Source organism: Telopea speciosissima, chromosome 8 (genome assembly GCF_018873765.1).
Source record: "Telopea speciosissima isolate NSW1024214 ecotype Mountain lineage chromosome 8, Tspe_v1, whole genome shotgun sequence".
NCBI classification, from domain to species: domain Eukaryota; kingdom Viridiplantae; phylum Streptophyta; class Magnoliopsida; order Proteales; family Proteaceae; genus Telopea; species Telopea speciosissima.
This window is the reverse complement of record NC_057923.1, coordinates 53,707,023-53,718,010: the sequence shown is the minus strand read 5'-3', so window position 1 is coordinate 53,718,010 and position 10,988 is coordinate 53,707,023. Positions and strand designations below refer to the sequence as shown.

The following is a 10,988-nucleotide window of genomic DNA, read 5'->3' as shown; positions in this document are numbered from 1 at the left end:
AGTGGTGTTGTATCACCCTCACACTTTGGTTGGGTGGTGGCCTGTCACCCTACACTTTTGTCAAGTGGTGCCTTATCACCCTACATTTTGGTCAAGTGATACCATATCACCGTCATACATCTGTAATTGATCGAGTGGTGCTATGTCACCCTCGTGAATTTGTGATCGGCCAAGGGGTGCCCAAATCACTACTATTTCCATTATCACCCAAAGGGCATTGTTCCTTCCCCCTTAGGTTTGTAACCAGAGTTTGACCGGCGAGGAGTACCAACGTCGTTTGACCATCGTTACTACCTTCGACCCTCAATCATAAAAAAATAGGGGCAATTACTATCTCTACCCTACACTTAGCCTATATTTACTAAAACTACCCTACCTTAAACTTCTTTTCTAATACTACCCTGCTTTTAGACCTTTACATCTCCTTCTACCCTCATGTTTTTAAATACCCAAATTGCCCTCCCTTTTCACCTAGTAACACCTACCATTCATCTTCTGCTTTTTCACTTCTTTTTTTTTTGTCTTTAAAATAGTAAAAACTAAAAGCACCCACCCACTTCTTCTCTCTCCCGTTTTTTACTCCATTCAACTTTTTTTTTGTTTTTTCTTCAATTTTTCTATTTAATTAATTTTTTATTCAACATTTCATTCCCATTGTTCTTCTTCGACCAGATCAAGGTTCTAAGTATCAGTATCATATTGCCCGTATAGGGCAATACGTATCGGTTTTGCTAGTCACCGATACCAATACCGTGCCGATACCGTATCGGTAGCATAATACAAACAAGGGGTAAAAAGGTCAGAAAACTCATTTTTAAGGAGATTCTGGGGTAATTTTGCCCGATACAGCCAATCCAGGCCGATACCGCATCGGTATAGTACCGGTTTTGCAGGTTGCCGATACTCATTCTGATATCGTGCACTAAAACCAGAGAAACAAATAGACTCTATTCAAAAAAAAAAAAAGTAAATTAAATAAAAACAGGAAGAGAGAAGAAGTGAGGTGCTTTGAAGAGAGTCGACGCACGGTATTGGAACAGGTATCAGTAACCTACAAAATCGATACGATACCGATACGGTATCTGCCTGGATCGACTGTATCGGGTAAAATTACCCCTGAATATCCTTAAAAAATGAGTTTTCTGACCATTTTATCTCTTGTCCATACCGTGCTATCGATACAATATCAGCCTGGATCGGCTGTATCAGGCAAAATTACCCCTGAATCTCCTTGAAAAATGAGTTTTTCAACCATTTTACCCCTTGTCCGTACCGTGCTACCAAAACGGTAGCGGCATGGTATCGGTATCGATGACTAGCAAAAACAATATGTATCACCCGATACGGGCGAGCGATATGATACCAATACTTAGAACCATAATCTGTTCGAACTTCGAAGAAGATCGATGAGGATGAAATGTTGAATAAAAAATTAATTAAATAGAAAAATTGAAGAAAAAAAAAATGAATGAAGTAAAAAACGGGAGAGAGAAGAAGTGGGTGGGTGCTTTCATTTTTAACTATTTTAATTACAAAAGAGGTAAAAAGTAGAAGATGAATGGGAGGTTAAATAGATTAACAGGTTAGTAGGTTAAAAGGAAGGGTAATCTGGGTATTTAAAAACATGAGGGTAGAAGGAGATGTAAAAGTTTAAAAGCAGGGTAGTATTAGAAAAGAAGTTTAAGGTAGGGTAGTTTTAGTAAATATAGGCTACATGTAGGGTAGTGATAGTAATTGCCCCAAAAAAATACCCTTAGGCTTATTGTCATAGAGCTACCAATAGGGTCTACTACTCTGAAACCCTTAGGTTAATAGCCTGTTTGGGCTGTCAATAGTGAATATCCTCTAAAAAAACCCTTAGGTTGATAGCTATGGGGCTGCCAATAGGGACTGTTACTCTAAGACCCTTAGGTTAATAGCTGGTTTGGGCTGCCAATAGGGTGTATCATCTGAAACCCTTAGGTAAATAGCCTATTTGGGCTGCCAATAGGGAGTTTTATCCGAAACCCTTAGGTATATAGCATGTTTGGGCTGCCAATAGGGAGAATCATTCGAAGACCCTTAGCTTTATAGTCGTGGGGCTGCTAATAGGGAGTGTCCTCCAAACCCCCACATAAGTAAATAATCGTATGAATGTTTTTGTGCTGGATTATATAAATATCACCAATCTATATATTTTTAACCTTATGGAAGGCAACATGCATATTTTTCGTCCTTTCAATGGGCCATGATTTGACCGATCGATTTTTACAGAGTTTGGTTTTATAGTTCGTAATATCGCATTGCATCTCTGTCACCCCTGAGCAGGAAGCCAACAACACATGCTCTAGGTGAGAAAAAATCAGACGCTCTTTTGTCTTTGCACTATAGCTGACGCACAGGCCTCGGCCAAAAGGGGCATTCGATGGACCCTGAATTTTGTATCCCTCCCGGCAATGATGACAATAGGACGTGGATTGATGTAGTATCTCTCTCAAGAAGAACTTGACCATCTAACCTACCCTACCATGATCCCGATAAGGATTCAACATATTTTTTTTAACTGCAAAATACTTGATGCTAGTCAAGGGTCAGAAATTCTCCCGGCAACAAATTAGGGTTAGTCTTTATTCTGAAATTTAAAATATTTTTGACAAAAACTTAACACTTGCACCATTAGATAGGGATGGAAAATTCAATTCCAACGGTATATTATACAGAAAATACCGATGTTCGAACGCGAATCAGCACCCAAAACAAGACTAAGGAGTCAACACTTGCACCAGGATTCTGTCCAATTTCCATAAAAATAAAAATAAAAAGTGCCCCAGATAAGCCGAAGCTCTATCGAAATTTCTATAAAGTTCTCTTGATAAGTCGGGGTTTTGCCCAAATGTTGTCAACAAAAGTTCATTTGAACAATTCAGTCTCCACTTTTCCCTTCCCAACTGGTTTTTTGCCGGTCACCACCACATTAATGTTTTATGATTCTTTAAGGTTTCTCTATTTAAGAGGTCCTTTCCCTCTCTCTCTCTCTCTCTCTCTCTCTCTCTCTCTCTCTCTCTCTCTCTCTCTCTCTCTCTCTCTCTCTCTATGCTTGGTCAGTAACTTGGTTCTGGTTCTATGGTCGAGCCTCCTAGTCTCCCCGGGGAGATTCGGGGAGAAGCTCAGGTAAGGATTGGTACTCAAGGATTTGGTGAGTCTGTGAGAGCTCCACCAGCAGGAGTGACGTGCTCGACCACCGCTGTAAGAGGTCCAAGTTCTTGGTCATCGCTGTTTGGGTCTGCTGCCCAAACTCTTGAAGGACTTCCTCTTCACTTCTCTCCACCAGCCATGGTGGAAGGTAAGCCTATCGTGCACTACCCTGCGAGTGTTGTGAACAACGATCTCCATCTGTCGAGCGAGATTCTTTGTAAGTCGCAGGCCATCCTTTGAATTCATCAAATCCACCCTTCTGAAGCCATGGTGATTGTCTGGGTACGTCGTAATCAATGTATTAGATAACAGCTACCTTCTATTCCAATTCAGCCACGATGAAGATAAGATCAAAGTTTTGGAAGAAGGACCTCGGAGTTTGGCAAGGAGACCTTTGATTGTTAGACCGTGGAAACCCGATTTTCCACTGAAGGAGATGGAAGTAAAATCCATCCCTATTTGGATATGCCTCCCTGCGCTTCCATTCCACCTCTGGACCCTTGCTGATCTCAGCTTGATAGCCAATGTGCTCTTGGTGTACCTTCGTATTCTGATAACATCACCCTCTCAAAAGATCGTCTCTCATACGCCCAGATTTGTGTCTAGATAAAAGCCACGACGAACCTCCCGTAGTCCATTACCGTTTGCCCTGAGGGAGGTACCAACTTTGAACAAGAAGTTTACTTTGAATGGTTGCCTCCAAGACGTGAGACGTGCTACTCCTTTGGGAACTCAGTAGTTCATTGTGGCAAGGTCATTACAGGTCAAATGACTTGTCGCTCAGGCTCCTAGAATGGTAGAAGATCAGATCATAACTTAGTCTAGCCTATTGGTAATCGAGTTAGAACCCAAGGTTTTGGATCTCAGCCCCAACCGGAAGGGATGCAAGGTCCGACCATGGAGGGTGTCTCCTCCGCTACCCTCCTCTCTTCAATGCCCGAGGTCCCTGCCACTACTGCTTCAGGCCCTTTTCTTGAGGCTCCCTCTACTGCAGTGCATGCAGGCCTAAACTTGGCACACTCTAAGCTTTCATCCACTCTGCAGCATTGTTCCAACACAATTATGTTGGGTGTGCAGTTTGACCCCAAATAAAAATCATTTTGAAATCCTGATTACCTACTCTGAGTTGGGTGTGGAGGACGGTTCTAATGGTCCTCTAATCTCATCCATGTTGGACCCCTCAAATCCTATTGGGCCTGGGCTTTCAAGGACTTCTCTTGTGCATGAGGCTGAAAAGATGCAATTAGTCGTTGACTTAAGGGTGGAGCCTACTATGGAGGTTGGGTCTATGATTGAAGAAGGTGAGATTCAAGAAGACCCACCTCCTCCCATATCCGATTCTTGTTATGCCCATGTGGGGGAAGTTAACTCGATGGTAGAGTTAGGTACTTCCGCGGTGGAAGAGGTGTTTGCGGATGATGGTAATCTATCTGTCTCATCCTCTCCTTCCTCCTCGTTGGGGTCAATGTCTAAGAAGAAGTCGAAGAACTTGAAAAAGAGGTCGAAGAAGAAGTCAATGAACAGAAAAAATACTGGGTTGGGTTTTTGCAAAAGAAGCTCGAGGGTGCCTAAGCCACCTCCTTCGACATGGGATCCTGGAGTTGCTGAAGTTAATGACCTCTCTCACTAAAAGAATTTGATGATTTCAGGTTCTGTTTCATCATTTGTCGACAATAGGGTTGTTGTTAGTTTGAGCCAGAGCAGTGCTCCCAATGATTGTGATGTAGGTTCCGAGGGTGTAGTTCTAGGCAACGACTCTCCTATGGGGGACCTAAATTCTAACTTAGTCACTAATACTCGGGGAGATCCTAGAGCGGATGGCAGTGGTTTTAGCAGGAGATGGATGGTTCCTCCTATTCCTCCCTATAATCCAAATGGAAAGAAGGTCAACTTTAAAATCTCGTGAGTCGTTGCTGGGGACCATTTTGTCCTTTAGTTACTCTTTGGGTGGTTTCTCTTTATCTTGATCTGATTGTAGCTCTATCTATTGTTCTGTGTTTCTCCTCCTCTTGAGGTTTGGGGTTTGTCTAGCGGGTTGTATTTTTTATTTTTTTTCTCATCCCCGATTCTCGGGCCTTTGTTTCGTTCTCCTTTTGGTAATGAATTTCTTATTCACAAAAAAAAAAAAAAAAAAAAAAAAAGTTCGTTTGATAACTTGTGGTTCTGCCCGAATTTCATTGACAAGCTCTTCTGATAGAGCCGAAGCTCCACCTATACGCGAATGTTCTTCCCTTTTGACTCTTGTTGGAGGTCATCCTCAGGTATTTTCACCTCCTCACTTCATTTTGAATGTGGCATAATGCAGGCCATCAAAGTATCTTGCTTTAACGTACATATTAATATTTTTTAAGGTGTTTTATAATATATATACATCATGCATCATAAACTACACATAAAATATCATTTTTGCCCTCCAGGGGCATTTTGGTAATTTATCAAGTGTGGACCTGAACCATCATTTCAGTAATACTATTTAGTATGGCTTGTCATCTTAAGTTTATTAACATCACTATTGATTCCTACAACACCGTTGAGTGTCTGTTTTAACACTTTTTACCATTTTGCCCTTAGGGCCATTTTGGTCATTTTGCATCCAAATTTTGTTTAGGGCTCCGGATGGATTCCTAACACTTGGTTACATGTTTTAACATTAATAAACATGTTTTTTTAGCATAAGACGACATTTTCATGCATTTTCTGCATTTCTGCACTCCAAGGCATTATGGTAATTTTACCATTTTGTGTCAATTTGCATTTTAGATATTTTTAATATCTCATATGCATTTTTTTAATGTATTTAGTCATGTTTTAACCAATGGTGATGTTTAAATATGACTTTATTCGTATTTTCTGCTTTTCCGTCCTCTAGGTGCATTTTGGTAATTTTTATCATTTTATACTTGTTTGCATTTTAGATAATTGTAATATCTCTCATGCATTATGTTAATGTATTTAGTCATGTTTTAATCACTAGTGATGTTTAAATATGACTTTATATGTCTTTTTATCATTTCTACCCTTTAGGAGCATTTTAGTAATTTAACTCATTTTATGTTTGTTTGCATTTTAGATATTTGTAATATTTTGCATGCATGTTGTTAATGTATTTAGCCATGTTTTAATCAATGGTGGTGTTTAAATATGACTTTATGCAGTTACTTTAACCCCCTATTAATTTAGGTCGTTATAGTAACCTGTTGCAATGTAAATATTAGTGTTTGCATATTTGATTCCTTGTGATGCATGATATTTTGATCGTAGATTAACCTTGCATGTTGATATAGGATACTTTATCTTTGAGAGAATCTTGAACCCATCATCTAAAAGAAAGACCACCTCATCCGGGGTGAGTGGGATGCGTAAACCATCCCGTCTCCATAACTTGATCGGCCTCTTACCCACTCTCTAGCCAGATCATATGGAATCAATCATAGCCCTATCCTTTAACCAGGATTTGGGCTACCCTTTCAAGGTTCTAGGCCCTTAACAACCTAGGCGGCGACTCCATTCCTTTTATTTTAAAGGGAAAATTGCCTAGATCTACTTGATTAGAAAAAGATTTACAAACTTGGTAGAAATAAATTATGTTTTAGATTCATAAGTTACTAAGTTGAAAAGATTTATCAAATCCCTATAAGAGTAATAAAAGCTAAACGAATAGCCTAAAATACCCTTGGCATCTTTCTCTTTTCGCTATTTTTTATATCTTTATATTACCTCTCTCCTCCTTGTTCTTCTTCTTCTTCATTAGGAGATGAGGTTGCAGCGGCGGCTGTCACCGCACTCCCTGCTCCAGCTCTCCCTCTCTCTTCCCTGCTCCTCCTTCCAGTTAGTTCCACAACTTTCCCTCCTGCCCCCTTCACCCCACCCTCCCTGCATCAATTTTCTCAGAAATATTTCGGGAGCTTGATATCTCCTCGATCTGCTCAGATGGGGAGAAGCCAATTTACCTAGGTATAATATACAAATCATAAACTATTCTTTCATAGAATCAATTCTGTGATAGAACAAAGTGAAAGGTGGGGAGAAGCGAATTTACCCATATATAAACTCCTTTGGGACAGCGAAGGTGAAAGGTGGGTATAAGTTGGGATATGAACAGAGGCATTTGCCATCATTTGCCATCATTTGTCATTTATGATGTTATGAGGTATGTGCAACTGTAAGGGTATTTATGCAATATCCCTTCATATGTTCTAATATAATCCTACTTGTATTAATGTCTAGGCTGTGAGGGGCAATCTAGTAATTAGTCCATCTGACCTAAACCCTAGTTTCCTATAAATACTAGCTGGAGGCAGCAGTCTGGGTATTCCAAACTAGATACTCAGTGTGTAATGCTTTAAGCAAGGAAAAATGTTTTGTGTTGCCCTCTTCAACCATTACAATAAAGCAACCAATTGCAAGGTTTGAAGGTCACGCAATTAATGTTGATTTTGCAAGAAAGGAAGAAAAAAAAAATCTGAAGAATGAGTTGATTAATCTATATTCAAGGATATCAAGCGTCCAAAATATTCCACAGAAAATTGGTTGTAGGGGATGGGGTGAAGAGGGCGGCTGGAGGGAAATTCGTAGAACTAACAGGAAGGAGCAGCGAAGAAGAGCGATGGTGGTTGCAAGGGTGGGGAATAAAAAATTAAAAGGTGGGAGTAGGGACTGTGGTGACAGTCGCCACTGCAACCTCATCCCCTGGTGATGGACTTCGATGGAGGGAGGTGATAACATGGCTGTAAAACGCTAAAATGGGAACAAAAAAATAATAAAAAGAAAAGAAAAGACGCAAAGGGTATTTTAGATTATTTCCTTAGCTTTTATTACTCTTATGGGGATTTGATAAATCTTTTCAATATTTTAACTTATGGTTGTAAAACATAATTTATTTCCCTATTTTAAGTTGTACGTACATCCCAACAGGCATAGACTTCATGTAACCGTCTCACCCAACTCATTTGGAATCCTTAAAAAGGGATATCAACCTTCGGTAAGTTCAGAAGCACCCGCAAGAAGACCCGATCGATGCACGTTGTACCTACACCACCCATTTTGGGCGAGCCTCTAAACATGGAAATGGATGAATTGATCGTTGGAACTAAGGATGGTGAAGGTAGCAGGTAGCTCAATACTTATGACTAAATGATCAATGGTGATAAGCATATTCTTTTTTCAAAAAAAAAAAAAAATTTTAATAATAAATAACATAAAATAATTTGATCATTTATGCATGATAATCTAAGCTTGCTTGAAATATACACGATCATGTAGCTGAATCTTTGGCCTTTATTATTTTTTTTTTACACAAAATATCTTGATCCTCCTATTGTCACACATGGCATTTAATTATTATAATTTTTTTTTTTGTCTCAACTACGAGTCTCGCATGACCAATAAAGAAACCACCCGTTTCCTTCGAATCCCAACGACAACAAGAAGTCAAGAATCCATATAAGTCAGTGTGACGGAGAGTCTCATTCAAACAAAGCTGAACTCAAGTGGTCCACAATCACTGCTTTGCTCAATTCAATGGATCATCTTTGACTTAGTTTCCTGAAAAAAAAAAAAAAAAGTTTCAAAAAAGGCAACTTGTTTCCAAGTCTAAGTGATTATAATAAAATTCAAAACAAGGTTGCGCACTTCAGCCAAAGGATCCATTCAATCTTCCGACTTCTATAAAACCTCATGCATCTGTCTTACTATTTCATCCAACAATCATCAGTTGCTAGTGCCAATACATAGCCTTTCCTTCCATCTTCATTCATTCCTCTATTTCGGATTTTCATACCCTTTAGATCGATCAATCCACACAAGAAATGGGATCAGTTGGAGAAATCTATGAAGCGCAATACACGCAAGGTCCAGCCACAGTGCTGGCCATCGGCACAGCAAATCCATCCAACTGTGTGTATCAGCCTGATTTCCCAGATTTCTACTTCAGATCTACAAAGAGTGAGCATATGACTGGATTGAAGGAGAAGTTCAAGCGAATCTGTGACAGATCAACAATTATAAAACGTCATCTCTACATGACTGAGGAAATGATCGAGGAGAACCCCGACTTCTACAACCCCATGGCTCCAACACTTGATGCTCGCCAAGATATTATGGTTGTTGAGGTTCCCAAGTTGGCTAAAGAAGCAGCTTTAAAAGCCATCAATGAATGGGGGCAGCCCAAATCAAAGATTACCCACATTGTATTCACTACCATTTCTGGTGTTGATGCTCCTGGTACCGACTTCCAACTCATCAAGCTCCTTGGCCTTTCACCGACCGTCAAACGTGTGATGATGTATCATCTAGGCTGCTATGGTGGTGGCAGTGTCCTCCGTGTTGCCAAAGACCTTGCTGAGAACAATAAAGGTGCTCGTGTCCTCGTTGTTTGCTCTGAGTTAAACTCAGTTAGTGGCTTCAAGGGACCTACCGAGACCGACTTCCACACCTTACTTGGGCAGGCAATCTTTGCAGATGGCGCTGCAGCTTTAATAGTTGGTGCAGACCCCGACACATCAGTGGAGCGCCCACTGTTCCAACTCTTCTCAGCAGGTTCTCGAATTCTCCCAGACTCGGATGATATGATTGAAGGTCATTTACGTCAAACAGGTCTTTCAATCAGCTTATCCAAAGATGTAGCCAAAACTATTTCTGGGAACATCGGAAAATGCTTGGAGGAAGCATTCAGCAAGATTGGTATTAGTGATTGGAACTCCATTTTTTGGGTGTCTCACCCTGGTGGGCCAGCGATTTTGGACCTAATTGAAGGGACCCTTGGTTTGAAGGAGGAGAAACTGAAGGCATCAAGAAAAGTATTGAGCGAATATGGTAATATGTCAAGCCCCACTGTGATGTTCATTTTGGATGAGATGAGGAATAAGTCTATGAAGGAAGGGAAAGCCACAACGGGAGAAGGGTTTGATTGGGGTGTGCTATTAGGGTTTGGACCAGGTCTAACTGTGGAGACAATCATCTTGCGTAGCATAACCCAGGCTTGATGATCATGCCAATTTATGTTGATTGTGGTTACACTCTGTTCTATGGGTTATTCTGTATGGATCTATATTTTGTGCCTTCATTGCTTTGGTTGTTTGGACCCTTGAGTTCTTTCCATTAACATTTGGGGGAGGGAGGGGACAAGGTCGTTTATGTGATTTTGGTTTTTTGCATTTATTTGGTATTTGTTTATGCTTCGTTTGATAAAATACTAAGTCAAAATTTATTGAAAGAACACATAGATGTTGGACTGCATTTTTCAATTATAGTGTCTATGGGGTGGACTCTTTGGATGGTAGACGAGCTCTTTGGGTTGTTCTTTCTTTGATGGCCAGTCAGATTAATGTCTCATGGGTGATCTTAGGGGACTTTAATTTGATCCGGTTTCAAAGAGAGAAGTTGGGAGGATCTATGTTTTCCCAAGTGGCGGCAGATGAATTTAACATATGCATCTTTTATTTGGGATTGAAGGATCTTATATGGATAGGCTAGTTCCATACATGAATAATGATCAGATGGGGACGGATCGTATATGTTGCAAGCTTGACAAGGCCATGGTTAACTACAAGTAGCTGGATTCTTATAGTGTTGATTTTCTTCCACTATAAAAAATTGGGTTTAAGGAACGAAAAAAAATTGTCCTAATGTGAATTTTCAATCGCTGAAGCTTTTTTGGGACGAAAATAATTGTCTTGCCTATTCTATCGCCATAAGAAGCATCCCAAATGCTAGCGACAATTGAAAACCAACCATTCCTAATAGGTTTATGAGGAACAATTTATTTTTAGGCACAACTATTAACCGTCGCGAAAAAAACTAAATTAGGGATAGTT

The 10,988-nt window shown here is 40.1% G+C and overlaps 1 protein-coding gene across 1 annotated transcript; it reads left to right on the top strand.

The window, feature by feature from the left end:
- Positions 1–8,962: 8,962 nt before the first annotated feature.
- On the top strand, positions 8,963–10,157 carry LOC122671928 (chalcone synthase-like). Its single transcript, XM_043869418.1, has one exon. It carries the CDS (start codon positions 8,982–8,984, stop codon positions 10,155–10,157), a length of 1,176 nt encoding a protein of 391 aa, XP_043725353.1. The 5' UTR covers positions 8,963–8,981.
- The last annotated feature ends 831 nt before the right edge of the window (positions 10,158–10,988 follow it).

Coding starts and splice junctions, on each gene's coding strand:
- LOC122671928 (XM_043869418.1), top strand. CDS start 8,982: ATGGGATCAGTTGGAGAAATCTATGAAGCGCAATACACGCAAGGTCCA.